Raw genomic sequence first — 26,786 nt, forward strand, 5'->3', positions numbered from 1 at the left:
CTGCTTTGGATATGGTTCCAAGGGTATTTGTATGTGATTGATCAAAATGCTTCACTGGACGTTTTTCAGGAGCTCTTCTGGACGTAGAGACTTCCTCATGGCGTGATCCAGAGTCAAATCTCTCAATTTTATCTTTTCTCGTCCGAATTCAACCCTAAAGTCAGAGTTTCTTGATTCTGTGTTAACGAATCATTTTGAATTTAATTAGTGTTCGTTTGTTTGTTGATAAAGATCGTATGGCAATCATCCAATTGTTATGAGTTTGCTATGATTTTATGATATTTACAACCTGTTTACGCTTCTAAAACCATCTGTAGCAACTTGCTCCGGGTCCCTCTACGACTGAAGTCACCATCCGTCCTGTTTTAGCAGGACATGCTCTGATTTTGGACTAATTTTGGAAAATATTTTTTAACAAATCTTGAGGACATCTTAATCTTAACAAATTAACTGAGGAATTTTGCGAAAATACATAAAATGTCCTGATTTTCTATGCTGACCAGATGGTGTAGCCTTACCTACGACCGGAAGGCTGATTCCATATAACTATCGAACGGATTCTGACAAAGTTCGGTACCGTCAAACGGGGTGACTTGCAACACTTTTCAGCTTCAACTAACAAAAAATGTTGATTAAACTTAATTTTAAAATTCAAATTATTTGTAATAGTTTTAATAGCCGGCCCCTCTATAAAATAGAGTGAACAAGTTATATAGATTGATTTATTTTTTCATCTTGAAAAAGCCAAATAAGGTCGTTTTTGATACAAGACGTCGTGCGGGGTGACTTGCAACACCCAATGTAAATCCCTTTTCAAACACGCATATATTATTTTTTAGTTTCAAGCATATTTGATAAGTATTCTTGCTACTATTGTGATATTGTTTGGGCTGACATACTTATTTTTACATTTGTTTTTACATAGGAAATTGAATTGTGAATTTTTATATGAAAATATTGGGCTCAAAAACACCAAGTTACTAATTGTTAATTTAACATAAGTTGTAATGTATTTTTCAGTTCATATGATGATCCTTTAGACTTTTACTAATGAATTATTAGTTAAACAACAATATTTCGTTTTTCTGGACTTTGAATTGTTAAGAAAATGAGTGTTGCAAGTCACCCCGTCTAGGTACAATATTTCAAAACATATGAATATAACAAAGATTTTGTAATATTTTTATAAAGTAAAATGGAAATTCATATAGCTCATTATGTATAGAATCCGCATATAGAATATTATTTTTGGGAAATATTGTTTTCATTCTTTTGCAGGTAACGATTCGAGGCTCACATTTTTGTTACTTTTTCAGACTAATGTTAAATTTATTAATATTTTATTGGAACTATTTTCATAAAAGTAAAAATCGTGGCTACTACTCAGATAGTATGTGCACTTTATAGTTCAACTGAGTTTTGGTATGTAAACGTCCGATTTTTATGTTTTGTTGATAAACATAGACAGAAGACATCAAGTGTTGCAAGTCACCCCGCCGTTGCAAGTCACCCCGTTTGACGGTACGTATTAAAATTCCGGAAGTTCAGTACACATTTCGATGTCAATAAAACCCAGCAGCGTCGAAAGTTCGAGATCGAAAATGAATGTGGGTCAGCCACACTCGGCACACGTAACAATCTGAATCAGAGACATTAGAACCACGTTCCATCCAAGTTTGAATCGGAATCAAGTCTTCAAAGGATGCACAAATTTGTCCTTGGCAATTTTTGAGTTGTCGTTTGCTATTTTTGTGATCTATTAATATGGGCTATTGTGCTATTGGTACTACACACATACATATATAATGACTACTACTAATATTTTTACAGCTACCGAACATCGGGAAATTTGTAGAACCACACACGTTTCGTTGCTATTGTTTGACCCCCCGCTTCGTTTCGACAGCGGCGATACTAGTCTAGTGTTCTTTTGCGGGAATGATTTTTCATATTTTTGCGATTTTTGCGAAAACTCTAGAAAACAGGATCCAAGCAGCATTGTGAATTGATTAGGTTTGAACCCTCGTTGTGAACAAAGGCGAAGGATTATTCACGTTGGTTGACAGTTTAAAACATCTATTTACACAACATCCGAATCGAGATTATTTCACGCACACTGTTGGCTTGAAGAACAAAAAGAAAATGTCCTTTTCCCTCTCGTTCGTTGAAAATTAAAAATGGTACAAAAGAAAACTGATTGCGTCGGCACAAATGTTGAATAATACTAATCGTAGCCTAAATTAATATAGTAGATATACCCTAGGATGATTATAATAAATATAAGTAGACCAAACACACTCGCGCGCTGTCCTTAGCTATAGAGCCGTGTCCCATCCATACGCACTAAAATACACCTACCTTGATCGGTTTAGTCATCTTCCATCCATCTGTCTACGTACTTTCATCGCTCACTTTCCCTCTCGCTCTCTCTCTAGGTCGGTGTGTTTGAGTCACTAAGATCACATTTACCTTAAATCCGATCGTCAACGCTTCCGTTCCGGGTGGCAACATTGACGACAACAGAAAAAAAAACATCACATTTTGAAGAGAATCAGATTTTTGTCGGGTCCTCTTTAGGATCTGATCCGGTTGGACCGTCGTAGGATTCTGCTCTCGCTGCTGCCTCCGGTTTCTGCCTCTGGTGGGTGGGTCTCTTGTACCATCATCGGTGGTTGTCGTCGCTTCTTCATCGCAGCAGGCTGCAACTTAGGCTTCTTGGCCTGCTTTGTCTCTGTGGCCGTCGTCGTCGTCGTCGCCGCCGACGTAGTAGACTCTGCAATCGGTTTCGGCGCTTCATCGACCTTGGCAGGGGCTCCTCTCTTACGGGAAGGCACTTCCCGGTGGCCTCTGTCACTTCTGATGGACGAAGTACTGCTACTCGGAGGATTCGGAGGCGGTAATTGCGCGATCATTGGTTGAACGGCTATCGTTTGCCGCCGTAGCGAGTAGTTACTGTTCTGTTTCCTAGCTATAATCTTCGATGCTTCCTTGGGAAGCGATTCCATCACCAGCAATGTAGCTCCCCTTGTGCGATTGAGCTTCTTCTGAAGTTTTTGTGCAAATTCAAAGTCTCGTCGTTCCTGTTCGATCATCGCTTCCCGTCGCTGCTGATCGCTAACGATGATGTTTTTCAGCCTACTGGGTTGCCTCGCTTGGCTTCTTCGGGTGGTTCTACTGTTACTACTGTTATCGCTTGCCTTCGCAACCTCCTCTTTCACCTTCGCTTTCGGAAGCGGCGAAAACTTCAACTTCCGTTTGCGACGGTCTGGTTCCGGGTTTGCTCCGTTTGATTTGCTGCTAGGCTGCTTTCTCGCCTTACCGGATGACTTTGTCGCTGTTTTCTGCTTTTTGCCAACAGACTCGCTAACTTTTCGCTTCTGCAGCTTGCCGGTCGATTTGTTGGCTGCTTCGGTGATGGTTACGGTTAGCGGAGTGAATAGGTTTACATTCACTACGGAGAATGCCGAGCGGCGAGGAGTCGTCGGATCGATTGGCTTAAACGGGCTTTTGCTCGGGCTGAAACACTCGGACTTTGGTGGTAGCGATCCGGTTTCCGGTCGTACCGAAGGAACTCGTACGATCGCCTTGGATGAGAAACTGGAAATAAAGGAATGGTGAGTTAGTCTTACTTTCATATCGGAGTTTTGGTTTGAGAAATGGCCAAGGGCGTAGCAAGCTGGGAAGAAATTCCTGGAGGAATCCTGGCAGGAATCCCTACATTTTTTTGAATAAATTTATTGAGGAATTCCCGTAGGAAATGTTAGAGAAATTTCTGAAGAAATCCTTTGAGGAATTCTTTGAAAAATCCCTGATTCCTGGAGAAATGCCTGGACGAACTTCTGGACAAATTCCTGGCGCAATCCCTGGAGGAATTTCAGGTAGAACTCTGGGATGAGACCCAGCAAGAACTCCTGGATGAATTTCTGGAGCTATCCTAGGAGGAATTCCTGGAGAAATCTCTAGAGGAATTCGTGGAGAAATTTCTGAATAAAATCCCTTGAGAAATTCCACGAGGAATTTCAGGAAGATTTTCTGGAGGAATCCCTGGGAAAATCTCTGGAGGAGAAATTCCTGCAGGAATCTCTGAAGGAATGTCTGGAGAAATTCCTGAAAAAAATCTGAAGGTATTCCTGCAGAACTTTTTTTCAGAATTTCTGAAGAAATTCCTAGAGGATTTCCTGTAGAAATTCCTGGAGGAATTGTTAACATAATTTCTGAATGATGTCCAGGAGCTTGGATCAATTCCTGACAAAAATTCTGGGGAAATTCCTGGAGGAATTCCCGGATGAGTTCCTTGAGAAATTCCTGGATAAAATCCAGGAGGAATGCCTTGATGAAATCCTAGAGGAATTCCTGTGGGAATTGCTGAAAGAATCCCTGAAGAAATTTCTGGAGGAATCTCTAGAGGAATTCTTGAAACAATTACTGGATGAATTTCTGAAGGAATCTCTAGAGTTCTGCAAGATTTCTAATTCTATTGTTTTTCTTTTTCTGAAAAAATCCGATGAAAAATTCCAGAAGGAATTTCTAAAGGAATTTTTGGAAGGATTTTTGGAGAAATCCTCGAAGGAATTCCGGAAGGAATCCCTAGGACAATCCTTGGAGAAATTTGTGCAGAAATCCCTGGAGGAATCCCTGAAGCCATTCCTGGAGAGATCTCTGGTGGAAGTTTTGGAGGACTTCATGAAAAATTTTTCAAGGTATTCCTGGAGAATTTCCTGGAAGAATTCCTGAAGAAATACCTACAGGATTTCTTGGAAGAATCATTGAAGAAATATATGGAATATTTCGTAGAGGAATCTTCGAAGGATTTCCTGGAGGAATCCCTGGAGAAATACGTCGAGCAATCTCTAAAGGAATCTCTGGAGAAATCTCTAGAAGAATTCTTGAAAGAAGCACTGGATGAATTTCTGTACGAGTCTTAAATGGAACTCTGGGAGAAATTTCTGAAAAAATCCCTCGAGAATCCCTTCAAGAGGAACTTCTGGAGGAATTCCTGAAAATATCCTCGAAGAAACTCCTGAAAGAATCATTGGGGGAATCCTTAAAGAAATTCGAGGAGAAATCCCTGGAAGAATCCCTGGCGAAGTTGCTGCAGGAATTCTTAGCGGAATTCCTGGTGGGAATTCTGGAGGAATCCCTGCAGTAATTCCTGGAGGAAAGTCCTAAGGAGAATCCTGGAAGTATTTTTGAAGGAATTCCAGAAGCATTTCCTGGAGAAATTCATGGATGAATTTCTGACAGACTTTATGAAGGAATTCCTAGATCAATTGCTGGTAAAATTCATGGAAGAATCCCTGAAGAAATTTCTGGGGAAATTTATGGAGGAATACCACGAGGAGACCTTGGAAAAGAAAAAAAACTCCTGAAGGCACTTCTGTGGAATTCCCGGAGGTTCCCTGAAGCAATTCCTAGAGGAAACGCTGAAAAAAAAATCCTGGAGAAATCTCTGCAAGAATCCAAGGAGACATTTCTGGAAGAATGCTTAGATAAATACCTGGAAGAATGCGTTGGAGATGCCCTAGTGGAATTCTTCGAGGAATCCCTGAAGCAATTTCTGGAGAAATCTTTGGAGGAATTCCTGTAGGAGTCTCTGGAAATATCCATGCAGGAATTTCTGGAAGCACTCCTGGATGAATTCCTGTAAGAATTCCTAAGGGATTCCCTGGTGAACATTTTGCAGGAATCCCCGAAGAAACTCCTGGAGGAACCTCTGGAAGAATGCCAGAAAGGATTCCTGTAGGAATTCTAGGAGGTATCCCTGGAGGATATCCTAGAGGAATGCCTGTAGAAATACCTGAAGGAATCTTTAGAAGAACTCCTGGAAAAATCTCCAGAGCAATTCCTAGAGCAATTTCTGGCGGAATTTCTAGAGGAATCTCTGGATGAATTCCTGGAGGGATATTTAGAGAAACCCCTGCTGGAATTCTCAGAGGAATCCCTGGAAGAATTCCTTGAAAGAATCCAGAAGAAATTTCTTGAGGAATCTCTCAAGGAATTCGTAGAGGAATGCCAGGAATAAATCCTGAAGGAATCGCAGATGAAATTCTTGTAGAAATGCTGAAGGAATCCTTCATAGTGTTCGTGGAGTAATCTCTGTAGCAGTTCCTGAAGAAATGCCTAGAGGAATTCCTGAAGAAACTCCAGACGGAAACTCGGAAGCAATTTCTAGAGGAATTCCTAAAGGAATTCTTAATTCCTGGAGGAGTTTCTTAAACAACACAAGGAAAGAGTTCCTGAAGGAATCGTAAGAACAGTTCTTGGGAGAATCTTTGGAGAAATTTTTAAAATAAAATGTTCCTGAAACAATCACAGAAGGAATTCTCGAGTGGTGCCATGGAGAAATTCTTGGGAGAATCCTTGAAATACCTGGAAGAATGCGTTGGAGATTCCCTAGTGGAATTCTTTGAGGAATCACTGGAGCAATTTCTGGGGAAATCTTTGGAGGAATTCCTGTAGGAGTCTTTGGAAATATCCATGAAGGATATCCTAGAGGAATACCTGTAGGAATACCTGAAGGAATCTCCAGAAGAACTCCTGGAAAAATCTGCAGGAATTCGTCAAAGTGCTCGTGGGGGAATCTCTGTAACAGTTCCTGAAGAAATGCCTAAAACAGTTCCTAAAGAAACTCCAGAAGGAATCTCGGAACCAATTTCTAGAGGAATTCCTAAAGGAATCCTTAATTCCTGGAGGAATTCCTTAAAGAATACAAGGAAGAATTCCTGAAGGAATCCTGAAAACAGTTCCTGGGAGAATCTTTGGAGAAATTTTTAAAACAAAATGTTCATGAAAGGATCACAGAAGGAATTCTCGAGTGGAGCCCTGGAGAAATTCTTGGAGGAATTCCTAGAGGAATCCCAGCAAGAATTCCTGAAGTAATCGTGGTGGAACTTCTTTAGGAATCTCTATAGCAGTTCCTGAAAAAATCCCTAAAAAGATTTCCAGGAGGAATCCTTGGAGGAATTTTTGAAATAATCCCTGGAGTTGTTTCTGAAAGAAGCACAGAAGAAACTCCCGTGTGAATATTTGGAGGATTTTTTGGAGGAATCGCAGATGGAGTTCTTGGAGAAATCCTGAGGGAATCCTAAGAAGAGTTCGTGGAGGAACTCCTTGAGGAATCGCTGTAGCAGTTCCTGAAGGAATCCCTGGAGGAATTCCTGAAGAAACTTCAGAAAGTAATCCCGGAAGCAATACAAAAGAGAATTTCTAAGGTGATCCCTAAAGATTTCCTGGAGGAAGTACTGGATTACCTGGAACATGAAAGAATTCCACTAGGAATTCCTGGAGGAATTCTAAAAAGAGTTCCTGGAAGAATCCTTGGAGGATTTTTAAAAATAATTCCTGCAGTTGTTCCTGAAGAATTACAGAAAAAAATCCCGCGTGAATCCCTAGAGGGATTGTTGAAGGAAAACCTGGAGTAATTTCCTTGAGGAATTCCTTAGGAAATCCCCGGAAAGCTTTCTTAACAAATTCTTGGAAGAGTTTCTGTAGGAATACCTAGAAAAAAATATAAAGGAAGTAGGTATCTGTAAAAAATCTGATGGAATCGTGGGCGGAATTCCTGAAACATTTCTTGGAACAAATGCTGAAACATTCACTATCGGAACTCTGCAAGATGTCCTTGGAAGAATTCACGAAGGAGAAATTCCTGGAGAAGTCACTTGATAAATTCCTGAAATAATTCCTGTAAAAGTTCCTGAATAAATGCCTGAAGGAATTTCTGAAGGTGTCTTTAAAAGAACATCTGCCCCCGCTCTGGCTACGCCCATGGAAAAGGCTGTTTGGCGGAAGTTCAACGTTGGTGCATGGATTGCCGCTTGTTGTACGCATTAAAAAGATACATCGAACACTTACCAACTCTTGGGCGTCGTGGAAAAGATGGGCTTGAAATGGTTCAGCTCCGATCGCAAACTGTCTCCATCGTCGTCGTCGTCATCGACCGCTTGACTAGAGTTTCGCCGGTGTAGCTTGGTCGGTTTCACGCACAGTTCATTCTGATTCAGTTCGGCCATCGTGAAAACCTTCTTGACCACCGGACCAACGGTGTGCTTACTTGTGGTTGCCGCCTCCTGTGAGCTTTGAGCTTTGCTCGAGGCCGGTTGTTGCTGCTGCTGCGGTTGCTGTTTGACTAAACTGTACCGACTGGAGGCGGACGAAATGCACGACGACGATGCTCCCGAGGCGGAGGAGGTCGATGAAATCGATATGACACTGAAACGAGATTTGAATTTAGTTATTCAGCCTTTTCCACGTAACAATTCAGCGCGTTGCGACCCTTACCTTCCATTAGACTGGGACTTGGGAGTCTCCTGACGACTAGTAGAATTCACGTTATTGCTACTGCTGGTGATCGCACTGTTCTGATTGGGAGCAACTGGTTTCGCCTGACTACAGTCCTTCTTCCCATTTCCGGATCCGGAAGGTCCAGCTTCTTCGTCATCTTCGACGACTTCGTGTGCTTTGGCCTCCTGATTGGAGCTTTGTGCTGGATTTCGGCTCTTATCCGGTGGTGGTTCCGGAGTGCTTGTCGTAGACGAAATTGACAGGTGATCGCTGCTGTCCACCAGATCGATAATTCCCTCCTGTTTGTAGAGGTTGATGATGTATTTTTCCGAGGCGGCTAGTTCTTTTTTCTTTTCTTCGATGAGCTCCTTGCGATATCGCTGCAGTTCATTCTCGTACTCTTTACGAATTTCACCCGGTTCGCTGAGGTGGATAACGCTTTCGCTTTCTGAAAAGAAACAGATCAAAATCAACATTAAATAATTAAACAAATATGGTAGGCATACTAGCTTGAAACTTATTTAGATTATGGGTGTTTCTTATTTCCCAATTATTAACCCTTTATAAGGCAGTGGCAACTATATTGCCACCTACTGTTTTTATTTTTTTCTGTTTTATAACAATTTATTTCGAACTTCTTTTTTGTGTTACGCAAAATTAGGATTACTAACAACGCCTGGTATTTTTTTGGTACTAAACAAAGCTGTAACAATAATTTGGGAGCCATTTGTAGTCTCAAAAATGGCTAAATTTGACCGTGCGAAGGAAATAAGCTCAAACTTATTGTAAAACTAAAGATTTGGTAAATATTTTAAGAAGTAATCAAATCATGGGTTGATATGAGCTGAACTACACAGTTTAAATTATGGGTTAAGCCCTAATCCACTCTAAGATCTCTTTTCGGCTTTTTGTCGAAGTCAAAAGAAGAAAAGTACCCTAAACGGGCAGTGGCAAGAATATTGCCACCAGCGTTGGTGGCCTAAACGGGCAGTGGTAACTATATTGCCACCTCAAAAGCTCGTTTTTGGGGTAAATGGGCAGTGGCAACTATGTTGCCACCAGTGTTTTTGGGCTGAACGGGCAGTGGCAACTATATTGCCACCTATATTTTTGAGAGTTTCTTTCAAACAAAAACTGTTTTGTACATGTAATCATGAGTATAATCATTTCCATAATAGTATGCGTTGATTACTCTTCTAGTTTTCTCGGCCTTATAAAGGGTTAAAATACAAACATGTGGATGGTGTCTCGCCAATATGACCTTTCGTAAATCCGAGTTAAACATTTATTGTTCTTTTCACGGAAGGGCGGTGGTTCTGAAATTGGTGTTGTGGTGATTCCGATCATACTTAGTAGGCCGATAGTTGAAGGGAGCAGCCTGACAGCGACTTCACTGGAGGACACACGCATTGGCTCCGATACGTATTGTCACTTTCCTGTGTCCAATAAAATAATCATCATATAATTGTTTAGTTCATAGTTCATTGTTTTATTAATCAATGTACAATACCACAAATGGCGACGAGATGAACCTGCAGCGTTTTGGAAAATATTCAGTAAGTAGATTCCAACAACATTGGACATTACTGGTGAAAAAAAGTCTAGCTGAACAAGTTGTTGCTTAGGCAACAAACTTCGGCTTCCAGTATTGAGCGACAAAAAAAAAAAATCAAGTTCCTTCGCAAGGGACTGCCCCAGGAACGGATTCCATCCGTTGAGTTGGGCGAAAAACTATTCAAGTTCCTTCACAAGGTACTGCCTCAGAAACGGATTCTATCCGTTGTGTTAGGCGACGGCGACGACATTTCCAAGTTCACCTGAAAGGTGAACTGCCTCAGGAACGGATTTCATCCGTTGAGCTAGGCGATAAAACTTCCAAGTTTACTCAAAAGTAAACTGCCTCAGGAACGGATTTTATCCGTTGAGATAGGCGAAAAGGTGAACTGCATCAGGAACGGTTATTTTCCGTTGAGCCAGACGATCATGGACTGCTCATAACACGAGTATGGATCGAAATGTTTCCAAAAATGAAACCCAGAGAGATGAATCCTGTTGGCAGTAAAATGAAGCCGGTACCTTGGCCGGTACAGCCATCACGCAATGAAGGTGAAACGGGAAAATGAATGGCGAAATCATGAGAGTAATTCTTTGATTCCGAAAGCAATCCACGAAGGAAACCTGGGAAAAGTCCCTGAAAGAATCCCGGGAGGCAACCCAGAAATCCGAAAGAATCTCTAAAAAAATCTTGGCGGAAATCCCAGAGGAATCCCTGAAGGTATCATAGTCAGTGCTGAAAAATTCATTTCGTCACATCTAAATTCAATCACCTACAGCTCATTTTAGAAACTGAACCTGAGAATATGGTATATGAAAAACTTGTGCGGCTAGCCCGGTTCTGCAAGAAAGTCACGAAAAAATCGCAACTTTTTGAATACCGTCGTGCGGGGCTACTTTTGAAACACGGGGCTACTTTGGGCACTTTTGAATATGGATTTTTTGAATTTGAAATATGGTTCAAATCTGTTTGATGTCTTTGGGACTATTATGACGCAATATTTTCCCCTTCATTTGGTTGAAATTGTTTTTCAAACAAACCCTTTATTGCTTGTCAGGAGGCGAAAAATCATCGAATGAATCATAAAAATATACATAACGTATCAGAACATTTGCTCTGTAAGCATTGTTTCTACAGTTCATAAATTTCAGAGGGTTGCTCAATTCGTGCAAAAAGTATCGACGTAGCATATACAATCGAATATTTGTATCGATACGCTTTATAAATGACCGTTTAACCTAAATAAAGGATTGATGGCCCCCAGACAGCCTTTAAGTCTCTATGAAAATATCGCGCTGCTCATAATACCAAAGGTAGCACAGAACCACCTAAAAACGCATATATTAATTGAAATCATGTATGATATAGTATACAACAGTACTGGTACAAAGTAGTATTTTAAATAAACCCGGAATTTTAACTTTGTTTTAATTATAAATGTCCAAAGTAGCCCCCCTTTGGTTCTATATGAGATGTCTCCGATTGGTGTATGGGCAACTTTTTTGTTTATTGATGGATTTAGTTCAAATTTTGCATGCATCCTACATACATACTCACAATTATTATGTGTAAAAATTGTGGAAATACATTCACTACTCTGGGAGTTATAATGTCATAAAATTGAAAAACCAATAAAAAGTGTATAAAGAAGCCCCGCACGACGGTATTTAAGGTAAATGTCACGGACTACCTTCAAAAAATCCCAATGATATTCACGGTGAATATCATTTGGCGTTTTTCAAAGGTAGTCCGTGACATCTATATATATAAAAATGCAGTGGCATACGTGGGACCGCGCATAACTAGCGAACGGAGGGTCCGATTTGGGTCGTCTTAGTTTTGTTCTGTTGGTTTTCACCCAAGGAAGGTTTATGAGCCATAAAACATGGGAAAATTGAGAGTTTTTGGAAATCCATTCTTCATATATTTTGAACGGGGACTTGGCCTTGGCTAAAGACTTGAAACGTCAAAAAAAACGCAGTAGGCAAGACAAAGTTTGCCGGGGACAGCTAGTTTACCATAAATATTCGAAAAATAGTGTTTTTTCCGTGACTTTCTTGCAGAACTGGTCTAGCTGCACAAGTTTTCCATATACCATATTCTCAGGTTCAGCTTCTGAAATGAGCTGTAGGTGGTTGAATTTAGATATGACGAAATGAAATTTTCAGCACTGATCCCAGTAGAAATCCCGAAACTCTCTGCCCGATCTTCCGGTGGTGGCTCATCGGGAAGTGGCCATGCCGGTGGAAGTGATACCGAAAAGCTGAAGCAAGAATCTCATCCTTCGTCTTCTTCGGCGCCTACAACTCCACTCTCCAATGGCACAGTCACCGACTGGTGGTAACAATTTCTCACTTCCATTCAACAAGCTGCCAGGGGATGTGTCCCCTCTGCATTCGGCCATGTTATCAAACGTGATGCAGAAGATGTTTCCCGGACATGACAGTTCGATGTTGATGAGGCGATCCCCGAATTTAGATCACCAGCCATCAGGCAACAGTCTCGATGGATTCTCCTCGATCTATGGGAAAGGTTCCACAACGTCCACGACCCCTGCCGGATCCGTTCCGCCTCCTTTCCTTTCGCCTGTCGGTAAGCAAAGCTACGCCATGGATTTCTCGAACAGCAGCGACTCGGCCGGACGGTGTACGGACCCCGCGGAAAGCTGTCCAAGAGCTTCCGCCACTTGGATATCTACAAGGTGTCAAAGAATAAGCTGATGGTCGAGAAGTGGTTCGGAGCGAAGAAGGAAATCATCGCCGTTCGCACTGTCTGCTCGCACATCGATCTATAAAATTAAGCTGGAATCTCCTTAGGACTGCCTAAATGAATTTTGGGAATAATAATTGAATCCCTGAATAAAATTTCTGGCGGAAGCCTGGGAGAAATCAATGAAGAAAATCTCATATCATCCAGAATAGTCACTCCGATATTTAAATAGAAATACATTAGAACTCCAATGGCGCTGTAGTCACATTTCGTATTTAATTATTTTAATAACTTTAATTGCAATAATTTACTATTTTCAAGTGTCCATCTTGTAGAGGACCTTTTGTTATTGTAAACAAAATTAACTTGACACTTCTAGTACCGCTGCTGACGCTGTAAGGGCGACATTGGACTTCTGTGGCTAGTTATTCTACTGATATTTAGCAATATATGAGCATGAACATGAGCATGAGATTCCCCGTAACGTGGGTAGATCACCTTAGAATGGTGCGTTGCGGTGTAAGATCTACCAAATCAAATTTTGATCTTGATATTTACCGTATTTATAAATATTCCAAGATCAAAGTTTGATTTACTTTTTTGTGTTTTGTATTTTATTTTGTTTTAGTGCACTACTAATTAATATTTTATTTCAGCAAGATTCAGGTAAATTTATCGTATGATATAAATCATATTATAAAAATATGTAACTGTGGCGAGCGTATCACTAATATGTAGCTTATTTGACGGACGATGTTAATATTATTTTACATTTCAGATTACCAACCGAAGAAGCTAGTAATCCAACCAAGATGACGAGGACACAGGATGAATTGGGCAAACAACTGATTCGAAGCAGTCTAACAATGGTGTGCCTGAACTTTGACCAAGCGTATCCTTTGGAGTTTACCCTTCCACTAACAACAACCTAACAATCCCGTGACACCTAGGCCTGAGAGATCGTAGAGTTGTCTACATTTTTCATAGGTGTCCAAAACTAACCATCCTTTCCCATCCCTCAGCAGTCGCAAGGACGTGGCCAGGACAGTGCTCGACCATTGGAGGATTGCGTCAGTCTTGTCTAAGAGTCAGAGATTAGTCCCACATCTTTGTGCTTTGGTACGGACGGGAAAGAGGCAACCCTCATAACAGCGGTCTAGGACTGTACCACCTACGAATTTGTGCGATTCGCTTAATGCTAATGCTAATGCTAATGCTAATGAGCATGAGCATGAGATGACCGTACAATTCGTAGTTGCTACTCCGTTACTGACCAGAATAGTCAACATTGCACAGGGAACCAAATGGATGGGGCCTGGGTGTAGCTTTCCATCCTCAATGTGCAATTTTGAAGGTTCAAAACTTTATATTGTCAGTACCGGCGCAGGCCACGTCCTTACGGTCATCGGGGAAGGGAAGGAATTTTGGTGTGACATCCGTTGCTACTAGAGACCGTGTGTACCTCCGCATCCCCACGGTTGTCACAGGAAGGAAGTTTGTTAGTGGGAAGGGAAGGGATAGAAAGTTACATAGATCTGAATTCACATTGGTAAGTGATGTGAGCTATGCAATCCTTGATATGATTTAGTCTTCCGCAAGCCGGCTGTCGGAAGAATACAATAATTTTATTGTATGTTTGTGTATTAAATTTAATTATATACCGGGTATGAATAATTTTTTAACAACGCTTATGTCGGATCAACTCGTAATACAGTCGACTCTCCAGGTCTCGATATTGAAGGGACCATCGAGATAGGGAGAGATCGAACTGAGGAACCAATTTGTAATGCATACTAGATTGAAAATATCTCCGTTGCTAGAAAAAACCGACAACAAACAAATGTCACTTCGCCTTCCCAGAATGTTTTGTACCTAGGAATCGAGGTCTAGTAACCTGTGAAAATGGGCATATCGACATGTAGAGAGGAAATCTAGAACAAAAACGAACGAGATCGCATCGACATAGGGAATATCGAGATAAGGAGATATCGAGATGTAGAGAGGAAAAAAGTATGCAGATTGAAGGGACCGATCAAATCATCGAGATAGAGAGAGATATCGAGATGTAGAACATCGAGACATAGAGAGTCGACTGTAACGCACGTTTTAAGCTTATCGTTTCTCAGTCAGAAAATAAACTGTATGCAATTCCGTTTAATGTTACTGCCAATGCTGAAAAACCGAAACCCGCGCCGTAGCTTTACGAGAAAACTGGACAACTAAACAACTAGAATCGTTGCTTTTGAGTTTCATCTATGTTCTTGTATTACTTTTTTTCTTTCACGTTCCCGTGTTAATAAGATTGCGTATAATAAAACCGTTGTACATATTTGCGTAATATAAGTTGAAGGTGAACAAAAATACATTATCGTAAATGTTCGAAAAAGAAATCGAAACTATGGAACTCGGTACGAATAAATCGACGCGGAAAACGTGGTCTACTTGTCACTGTATCGAACGGTAATCTTGACCTTTCTAAAGAAAGAGATACTTCGCCGTTTTGATCGCTAATTGCCTGCTTGTAAATCTGAAATATAAAAAAGTATTAAATTGTGATACGTTCTCCACTGTTATATTTTTGTAAATTGTTATTTATATATAGGTTTAATTTACCTCCATCCATCTGAAACAAACGGTATATTAGCAGTGAAAAATAATTAGAATAAAAAATAAATAAATAAATAGTGTAAAACAGTACACCAAATCTTGATCCTGGAATGTTCCTGCATTTAAATAAACCAGGCTGGAAAATAGCAAGATCAAAACTTGAAATGGTAGATCTTACACCGTAACGCACCATTCAAAGGTGATCTACCCACGTTACGGGTTGTTACAACTTTATTTACCTGAACAGCACTGAAACAAATCGTTATTTTATTAAAGTTGAAGTTAAAATCAAGCAAATAACACGGAAAAATTGTACATTAGTAGTGAAAAACAATATACAAAAATAAAACAAAACACAGAAAAGTAAACCAAATTTTGATCTTAGAATTTTCCTGCATTTAAACCAAGCTGGAAATTTACGAAATCAAAATTGGTTATGGTAGATCTTACGCCGTAACGCACCATTATAAGGTGATCTACCCACGTTACGGGTAAAAAATTGAGATCCGACCGAGAATTGAACTCAGATCCTTGGACTGTGAGTAGCACACCCAAGCTCTCTCGGCTATCTCAGCTTGTTGTCCTGTGAATCCTATCTCAGAGAGGACGACAAATGATTCAACTTCCAGTCTGGTTCAAGCCCTATTGGATGATGCTGGTGGTGACCAATCGATCCACTTTTCTGTGCATTTGGTTCTTCAGATTGGGAGCGGGACATTTGGCATAAGGTCTCTTTGCATAAAGACATTTGGCATAACGGTCATTTGGCATGATGAACATTTGGCATAACCGAAATGCACCCTTCTTTATTATACCAAGTGTCCATTATGCCAACTGACCGTTATGCCAAGTGATCTTATGCCAAATGGCCTTATGCCAAATGATTTTATGCCAAATGACATATACCCTTCAGATTTGAGCTCTTGAAAATTCGAGATGTAGCTTCGTCATATCTCATATCGCATAATGCTCTTCAAACGGAATCGCTCAAGTAATTTTCGTTCAGTGCATTATTTTTCCGTGACCCGAATGGTCAAGAAATTTAACACAGCAAGCCCCATTTGATTTGACGTTTCTTTTCAGCTCCGTACTACACGCAGGAAAAATGGCGCTTGTTTAAAACAATAAAACGCATGGTTGATTTTCAAACTGAGAATTTACTTATTCCAAAGTTATATTTAATTGTTTTCATTTAGAGTTTATCGATAAAAACAACCGATAACCATCATTTTATATAATGTCAAAAATTTCATTTGTTTAAACAAAATAAAAACCATAAACATGGTCCGAAAGCACACATCTATAAAATGCTTACCCCAACATCGTCACAACGAAGAAGGTGTAGCAAATCCATCACGCCAACTTCCAAGTGCACTTTGGTCGTGATGGATAACGCGCAAGTACTCACGACAGCATCCACAAAAAGTTGATCGGTTTCGCCTTTTTTGTCTTTTTTTAGTCGATCTCCTCCCCATCCGCTTACCGACGGTCTAAAAATAGATTTCCGAGCTGCCGCAGTCGCTGCCTTCACCAACACAATCACATTCCGGGTTTGTTAGTGGCAAAAGTGCAGTCGTTTAAATCAATCCATTATTTCATGTTGAAAATACCATATCTCTGTTTGTTTTAACAAACTGTCAAACATTTCGGCAAATGAAAATATTCGTATTATCAAACAATGGAACAGTTCAGTTTAAACTAGAAATCAGTTTGTCGCTATAGTAAACTGTAAAATCGGTTGATTTGAACTAGAATTTAATTGTGCGTACAATTTATTTTTCTGCGTGATAGGATCTGGAATAAAGCGACGCTTTCTCATTTCTTGAGCGATTCCTTGCCTGAATTTTCCACGCATCGAGATAGGCCAAGAAATTTCCAAGACCCCTTTGCAACATTTTGGGTAGTACGCAGATCGCAAGAAATTTCTTGGCTTGTCTAGCTGCGTGGAAAATTCAGGCTAGGAAACGCTCGAGAAATTAGCAAGCGTCGCTTTATATTCCGCATATTACGGAGCTGAAACGAAACGTCAAATCAAATGGGGCTTGCTGTGCATTTTCATCCAAATCCGTTAAACGGTTCTAAAAAACGGTGCTCTAGAAAATTTGAGCTATGTACTCCAAATACCTTGTCCTTAAATTTAGGTCACGGAAAAATAATGCACTGAACGAAAATTACTTGGGCGATTCCGTTTAAAGTGCATACCTCGCTTCTTCGTGAAAAACTTAAATTATTCGATTGAGGTGGGGTGCTGAAGCAAGCAATCATGATTATGTGACAGCTTTAAATAAAATTTGTTCATTCGTCACTGAACCTCCAACTACAAAGGACGTGTTAAATTCAACTCTAAGTTTATCATTTATTTCCTCGTGATAGCTTCAATTGGCAAATGGAAGTTCATGCGACCAAATTCATGACATCGAGAGCAACAATTAAACTGCTGAATCAAACCTTCGCAACATACGTTGTTCCAGAAACAGAATGATGCCTTCAATAAGAGACACGGTGCAGTCCGAAGGAGTTTCAAGCCCGGCGATTTTGCGTATGACAAGGTCCATTCAATGATTTCTTAGAGATGGAAATCAACAACCGTAATCGAGAAAATTGGAAACGTAAACTACAATGTGTTCCTGAATAAGCATAAAGCAAATACTATTTAAGGACTACAAGAAAGGTTTTTGCGAAAGTTACCGGACATATTATGGAGGAACATGGTTCTATGAAATATGGTTTTGTACCATTTGGGTAGGTGAACCTATTTTAGGCACTTACCGCTATAACTAAGTCAATTTCATAACAATTAATTTTTAATTTTTGTATAGGATTAGATACTGTACGTATCTCAGCGTATGATAAATATAAAGTTTATTATATAAAATTTACTAAGTTGTGTTCAAAATAGGAACACCTGCCCAACGGTACAAGATCCTACTGAAAAATTTCGTTGCTTTTTACAGTTTTGTAATAAACTTGTTATGTGATTCTGGTCGGATGTTTCAGATATTTTAGGGATGACAATTATTTAACTTGGATAAGACATAAAATACGCTAAAAAACTCAGCACTATTTGCTATAAGAGTCCCAATTGCATACCATAACAGTATTATTTGCTATCTATTATACCGAACATAACATAACATGATAACATCATCATTTAGAAGAATTTTGTTCATAACTTCTTTGAACAAAGGACAGCGCTTCAATTTATTTTCATTCCAATTTAAAAGAATGGAAAAACTGAAGAAGTAATCAACTGGTGCCGCAACCGTATTCTACTAGGTTGGATATGAGAACTAAGCACTTTGACCGTACATTTTCCGATTTTAATAATATTAAACCGACTTGTCATTTGACATCCCAAATCGTTTTTCATCTCGCATCTGCAAACATTGTGCAATGTAATGGCAGTAAATTCTCGATCAATAAATCGAAAAAAAAAACACAACCCCAACTAAATCAACAATTTACTTACGCGGTACAAAGCAGCTACCAACGCTTCCGTTCCCATTGCACCGCCCGGCACCGTCCTCGTCCAGATAGTCCCGAAACTGGCTCTGGATCGCATTCCACAGCTTCTCGTGAACCAACTTGTTCATTCGGGAAGCGTTCCGGTACCACGTCCCGAACCGTTTCCGACAGCACGGACAGTTGAGGTTGTTCTTCTCGATCGTTCCGCTGAGACAGTTCCGGCAGAACCGGTGCTGGCACGGAAGAAACACCGGCTCAACCAGAACCGATTGGCAAACGGTGCACAGGATGTCATCCAGTTGGAGATTCTCCAAATTCAACAAGGAGGAACCGTGGCCGATGGTGGTGCCATTTCGGTTCGCAGTCGACGACCCCGCCGAACTGCCACCACCGGCACCCAGATGCGGATTCGCTCCGGCCGATGGGTAGTTGAGCAGCTTCGAAGACATCTTTCGAGAACTTACAAATTTCGCACACAAAAAATCACACACAGAATCGTTCTTCGTTCGCCCCGCCCGCGAACCCCAACCAGCCCCGCACCGACGAAATGGGCTGCTGGCTGCTGCTGCTGCCAATCGAACAAAAAGGGAAACACCGGCAGGAAGAAATTTTTCTCAAGGACTTTACACAGTTCGTTCGCGCACACACAGAGTTTCAAATCCGGGGAGCGATTATCACATCTTGACGGACGAAATCGATACTTTTCACTGCCTAAACGGAACGCCGGATACTAGCGGAACCGAACGGTGCTAACACAAGCCGGCCACAAAGCCGGAATACCGCACTAAATTGTCGATTTTCAACGCCACTACACAACCGAAAAATGGCAGCTTTTACGCGAGATGGACAAAGTTTAGTTTTTTTGGTTTACACACTCGCGAGTTTACACTCTTCGCTTCATTCATTTCGCAATGTTTGGTTGTGTGCGTTGGGACGAATGTCAAAAATTTATGCTTTTTGCAATGTTTTGACATTTGTCGTGACAGCATATCGAACGAATGTTTTAGTGTTTTATGCGCGGACAAGGGCCGCACTCGGGATTTTTTCGTTAAAAAATGTTCATGATTCCGATGAACTCGTTTGACAATCAATAATTGAAATTCGAAATCCAATAGTTGAGCCAATCTGAATTTATTCTAAATCCAAACAACATCCAATCCAAATCCAATCCAAATCCAATCCAAATCCAATCCAAATCCAATCCAAATCCAATCCAAATCCAATCCAAATCCAATCCAAATCCAATCCAAATCCAATTCAAATCCAATCCAAATCCAATCCAAATCCAATCCAAATCCAATCCAAATCCAATCCAAATCCAATCCAAATCCAATCCAAATCCAATCCAAATCCAATCCAAATCCAATCCAAATCCAATCCAAATCCAATCCAAATCCAATCCAAATCCAATCCAAATCCAATCCAAATCCAATCCAAATCCAATCCAAATCCAATCCAAATCCAATCCAAATCCAATCCAAATCCAATCCAAATCCAATCCAAATCCAATCCAAATCCAATCCAAATCCAATCCAAATCCAATCCAAATCCAATCCAAATCCAATCCAAATCCAATCCAAATCCAATCCAAATCCAATCCAAATCCAATCCAAATCCAATCCAAATCCAATCCAAATCCAATCCAAATCCAATCCAAATCCAATCCAAATCCAATCCAAATCCAATCCAAATCCAATCCAAATCCAATCCAAATCCAATCCAAATCCAATCCAAATCCAATCCAAATCCAATCCAAATCCAATCCAAATCCAATCCAAATCCAATCCAAATCCAATCCAAATCCAATCCAAATCCAATCCAAATCCAATCCAAATCCAATCCAAATCCAATCCAAATCCAATCCAAATCCAATCCAAATCCAATCCAAATCCAATCCAAATCCAATCCAAATCCAATCCAAATCCAATCCAAATCCAATCCAAATCCAATCCAAATCCAATCCAAATCCAATCCAAATCCAATCCAAATCCAATCCAAATCCAATCCAAATCCAATCCAAATCCAATCCAAATCCAATCCAAATCCAATCCAAATCCAATCCAAATCCAATCCAAATCCAATCCAAATCCAATCCAAATCCAATCCAAATCCAATCCAAATCCAATCCAAATCCAATCCAAATCCAATCCAAATCCAATCCAAATCCAATCCAAATCCAATCCAAATCCAATCCAAATCCAATCCAAATCCAATCCATATCCAATCTAAATCCAATCTAAATCCAATCTAAATCCAAGCCAAATCCAATCCAAATCCAATCCAAATCCAATCCAAATCCAATCCAAATCCAATCCAAATCCAATCCAAATCCAATCCAAATCCAATCCAAATCCAATCCAAATCCAATCCAAATCCAATCCAAATCCAATCCAAATCCAATCCAAATCCAATCCAAATCCAATCCAATCCAAATCCAATCCAAATCCAATCCAAATCTAATCCAAATCCAATCCAAATCCAATCCAAATCCAATCCAAATCCAATCCAAATCCAATCCAAATCCAATCCAAATCCAATCCAAATCCAATCCAAATCTAATCCAAATCCAATCCAAATCCAATCCAAATCCAATCCAAATCCAATCCAAATCCAATCCAAATCCAATCCAAATCCAATCCAAATCCCATCCAAATCCAATCCAAATCCAATCCAAATCCAATCCAAATCCAATCCAAATCCAATCCAAATTCAAATCCAATCCAAATCCAATCCAAATCCAATCCAAATCCAATCCAAATCCAATCCAAATCCAATCAAAATCCAATCCAAATCCAATCCAAATCCAATCCAAATCCAATCCAAATCCAATCCAAATCCAATCCAAATCCAATCCAAGTCCAATCCAAATCCAATCCAAATCCAATCCAAATCCAATCCAAATCCAATCCAAATCCAATCCAAATCCAATCCAAATCCAATCCAAATCCAATCCAAATCCAATCCAAATCCAATCCAAATCCAATCCAAATCTAATCCAAATCCAATCCAAATCCAATCCAAATCCAATCCAAATCCAATCCAAATCCAATCCAAATCCAATCCAAATCCAATCCAAATCCAATCCAAATCCAATCCAAATCCAATCCAAATCCAATCCAAATCCAATCCAAATCCAATCCAAATCCAATCCAAATCCAATCCAAATCCAATCCATATCCAATCCAAATCCAATCCAAATCCAATCCAAATCCAATCCAAATCCAATCCAAATCCAATCCAAATCCAATCCAAATCCAATCCAAATCCAATCCAAATCCAATCCAAATCCAATCCAAATCCAATCCAAATCCAATCCAAATCCAATCCAAATCCAATCCAAATCCAATCCAAATCCAATCCAAATCCAATCCAAATCCAATCCAAATCCAATCCAAATCCAATCCAAATCCAATCCAAATCCAATCCAATCCAAATCCAATCCAAATCCAATCCAAATCCAATCCAAATCCAAACCAAATCCAAACCAAATCCAATCCAAATCCAATCCAAATCCAATCCAAATCCAATCCAAATCCAATCCAAATCCAATCCAAATCCAATCCAAATCCAATCCAATCCAAATCCAATCCAAATCCAATCCAAATCCAATCCAAATCCAATCCAAATCCAATCCAAATCCAATCCAAATCCAATCCAAATCCAATCCAAATCCAATCCAAATCCAATCCAAATCCAATCCAAATCCAATCCAAATCCAATTCAAATCCAATCCAAATCCAAATCCAAATCCAATCCAAATCCAATCCAAATCCAATCCAAATCCAATCCAAATCCAATCCAAATCCAATCCAAATCCAATCCAAATCCAATCCAAATCCAATCCAATCCAATCCAAATCCAATCCAAATCCAATCCAAATCCAATCCAAATCCAATCCAAATCCAATCCAAATCCAATCCAAATCCAATCCAAATCCAATCCAAATCCAATCCAAATCCAATCCAAATCCAATCCAAATCCAATCCAAATCCAATCCAAATCCAATCCAAATCCAACCCAAATCCAATCCAAATCCAATCCAAATCCAATCCAAATCCAATCCAAATCCAATCCAAATCCAATCCAAATCCAATCCAAATCCAATCCAAATCCAATCCAAATCCAATCCAAATCCAATCCAAATCCAATCCAAATCCAATCCAAATCCAATCCAAATCCAATCCAAATCCAATCCAAATCCAATCCAAATCCAATCCAAATCCAATCCAAATCCAATCCAAATCCAATCCAAATCCAATCCAAATCCAATCCAAATCCAATCCAAATCCAATCCAAATCCAATCCAAATCCAATCCAAATCCAATCCAAATCCAATCCAAATCCAATCCAAATCCAATTCGAATCCAGTTCAAATCCAATCCAAATCCAATCCAAATCCAATCCAATCCAAATCCAATCCAAATCCAATCCAAATCCAATCCAAATCCAATCCAAATCCAATCCAAATCAAATCCAAATCCAATCCAAATCCAATCCAATCCAAATCCAATCCAAATCCTAATTCTAATGTGATTGGATCCTAAACATTTCGAACTTATTTTCTGGCAAGAAACGAATACAATATTTTGAGCGTGCAACTTGCATTCGAACTTGTCTGATAGCGTGATTGCGTGCAACTTATTTTGCATGGAAAGTTTTATTAGCAAAATTGTGTGCAAGTAGTTCCATACACTCTGATGATTTTTTCTTAACAAGTTAACTAACTTACTCTATTTTTGGTAATTATTTGAAAACTTATGTAGATATTGTAAAACAATATTATTTTTTAAACTTGAGTTTGATTTTTGACGAAAAAAATGTTCCTTAACATGCATTCAAAATAAAACACGGAAAAAAGATGTTTTTAAAAATAAGTTTTTAAACGGATAAAATAACATAACCTTGAACATAGCATGGAAACAATCTTCACTTTCAAAACAAGTAAAAATTGAAACAGAGCTTTGGAGTCTGTAGTGCATTCGTCTCAGTGATTCTTCTGGTTAGTTTGTCTCGTCTTATCAAGTAAAAAGAAGCAGAAACAAGTTTGTATTAGTTTGCATTTATTTCTCGGATGATTGCAAATTCATGTTAAAAATATAAGAGAAAAAGCAAGGGAGAAAAAGGATTCCTCAAGATAAAACAGAGCAACCCGCGTGGTTATGTATCAACCTAAGAATTTTTCAGTCCACGCAAAAGCGACGCATGCCCTGATGGACGCATGAACACGCGGGCATGCCAGCCAGAGGGCAAGCATTATAATGCTCCGCCCTAATCGCGCCAATGGGGAGAGAGGATCCAATCGTTCGGCGTGCCTGATGCTCATTCGGGAGGATAAAGGAGGAAACAGCAGATAATAATACCTATATATGGATACAATGTTGCGCAAAAAGCAAAGGAATGTTTCGATTGGCGATAATGTGTGCTGGAATGGTCATAAATAACGCTGGAGTAAATGCTGGGTTCGTTGCTGTACGGTTGGTGTTATTGCAATGGCGGATGCCAAAACAAATGTCCATTTACGTTTAACGAGGATGTAGTTTTCTGCAAGGTCGATCGAATATCCGGTCAATTATTAAGTGGACTTTTGAATACGAGCAAAGAATCCTAATAAAAAATTTCAATACACATAAAATACATTTTATGGCAATAAAAACAATAAACTAACCATTTCGTTTATAGTTATACACCATACGATGTATCGTAACTGTTACAATAGTTTCTTAAACATCGTATCAATTGGAAAATTGATTTTTTTTTTCGAATAAATAACATTTTATATTAACCGATGTTATTTGAGGTGGTACACGGAAAAATACTCTTTAAAGGGGTACGACACATCATAAAAAAAAACTATTCCCAACAACTAATACTTATATTTCTGACGAACTTTGCAAAAAATCAACTCTGAAGTGGATGAGTGGCTGTTTCGAAAAAGTGTTAAGTCTCCTCATCAAAAGAATACAATGATCGTTATACAATTGTTACAATGTGAATATCGGAAGAGCGTTGTGAATAAGGCATACAATGCCTATTTATAATTGCTGCTACAACTCTTTTATTTAAGAAGGATCATAGAATCAGAAGAATAATCGAAGGCAAATTCAGGTAGGCCTACCTATATGGACATATCACACACACGGAATGAATGAGCGATCTCACGCCGGCATTCGAGCATCACTTGACAAAATACCGTTCTCTGGAACAATGTGCTCCGATTATTATGATTGGCGGCAACCTGGTCCTCTTCAGCCAGAACCAGCAACGGAACGGGTTGAACGGTTTGAAAGAGATTTGCGAGACTGAGTTGGCATTAATTGTGTCTTTGAACGCAGGGAGTCCTGTTTTGACGCATGGAGTGCGACTTTGAATGGTAATATTTTAACGGATTAACTGTTGACTGCTTTTCTTGGATAATCGATGCGAATCCTGCTGGTTGGTGAAGTGGTTCTGAAAAAAGGGGTTTGTGCAAAATTCCGGCGTTTCGGATGATTGGAATAGAGGCTATTCTTTTTGTATTTTTGTTTAATTCTCTTCTATTCCAATATGGATACATTATGTTGTATTGTACTCACTTCTCTCTATTACGGGTATTATATTCCCACTGTCACAGAGCCGGTTAGCATTCTTGGGTCCGAATTGATTCAAGCATTACCATACGGCGAATATTAAAAAGATTATGCGTATAAAAATGTTACATATCATAGTGTTATCAACTACCTACTACAAAGGCTATAGTAAATCTCAAGCACTGAAATCCAGAACAGTTTGAAAAATCCAGAACGTCCCAAAAATATATAAAATGTAATGGAATACCCTAAAAGCATCATGGAATCATTTGTGAAATTCTTCGCATTTGATAATGTAAGGATACTTTTTGTAGTGCAAACAGCCACTGTGACTGCTGTAGAAGTCAAGGGTTTCAGAACAGTTTGAACTCTGCAGATCCAGAATGGTCTTCATGGAGGTTCAGCAATAAATAACATGATTGATAATTCTTCGTTACTCAGCGAAGGGAAAATGGCTACTGTTACGGAAACGTTATATTTTTCGGACTTTCAAGTCTTTCAGAGCAGCAAGAACAATATTGCTTCAGTTTCCGACGGTTTCGGTAATATATTTTACCATTTTCAAGGAATTGAATGGACAATCGAATACAGAGCACTAACTTCCGTACAAGAGAATACAATTACTATCACTTGAAAATGGTAAAATATATTACCAAAACCATTGGAAAGTGAAGCAATGTTGTTCTTGTCGCTCTGAAAGACTGCAAAGGCCGGAAATTTAAAGTTTCCATAGCTGCAAAATTCAGTCGCTAAGCAATCCTTCCGTTACAAGTTTAGACCCGGAGTTTAGTTTGACTGACCTGTAGTAAATAGCCGAAATCCCATAACGCTCACCCTCTGTCCGCTTAATAGGAGTTCTTTATATAGAAATTCGTTTAGTAAGAGACTACTATATTCTGAGGAATTCTTAATTGTCATTAGGGTGGCCCACACTTATATGAAAAACAAAAATTTCGAAAAATACCAAGTCTTACCTCCTAAATCAGTTGTTTTGGATTCCCAGAAGCTACGTTCAAAATTTGAGCAAAATCGGTTGAGCCTAAGGGGGCGCTCAAAACGCTTGAAGTTTGTATGGGAAAACTTGGCCAAATGTATGCAGAAAATTTAAGTTTTCGAATTTTGGGGCTAGGTGGCGCTGTAAGCGTTCAATAATCAAACCCTTTGGTATTATTATAGGTGACTATATGCCAGAGAACTTTGTCGAAGACCGCGAAGTGATCCGACGGCTGTGAAAAAAGTTATACCCTAGGCAAAGTGAGACAAAGTATTGAGATTTCATTATTGATATTATTCCTTTACATGTATTGGAAAAATAACAATAAAGTTTATCCTCACTTTTCCTAGGGTATAACTTTTTTCACAGCCGTCGGATCACTTCGCGGTCTTCGACAAAGTTGTTTGGCATATAGTCACCTACAATAATACCAAAGGGTTTAATACCAAAGGGCAAAATTCGAAAACTTAAAATTTCTGCATACATTTGGCCAAGTTTTCCCATACAAACTTCAAGCGTTTTGAGCGCCCCCTTAGGCTCAACTGATTTTGCTCAAATTTTGAACGTAGCTTCTGGAAGTCCAAAACAACTGATTTAAGAGGTAAGA

The 26,786-nt window shown here is 39.4% G+C and overlaps 1 protein-coding gene across 1 annotated transcript; it reads right to left on the bottom strand.

The window, feature by feature from the left end:
• Positions 1-1,784: 1,784 nt before the first annotated feature.
• Positions 1,785-19,584, bottom strand: LOC109402985 (nucleolar and coiled-body phosphoprotein 1). The gene is made up of 4 exons (XM_019675708.3): positions 18,624-19,584; positions 8,281-8,731; positions 7,855-8,211; positions 1,785-3,597 (listed from the first exon to the last, which is right to left on the bottom strand). The coding sequence occupies exons 1-4, from the start codon at positions 19,066-19,068 to the stop codon at positions 2,574-2,576; spliced, it is 2,277 nt and encodes a 758-aa protein (XP_019531253.2). The 5' UTR covers positions 19,069-19,584; the 3' UTR covers positions 1,785-2,573.
• Between the last annotated feature and the right edge of the window lie 7,202 nt (positions 19,585-26,786).

This window comes from Aedes albopictus, chromosome 3 (genome assembly GCF_035046485.1).
Source record: "Aedes albopictus strain Foshan chromosome 3, AalbF5, whole genome shotgun sequence".
Taxonomy (NCBI): domain Eukaryota; kingdom Metazoa; phylum Arthropoda; class Insecta; order Diptera; family Culicidae; genus Aedes; species Aedes albopictus.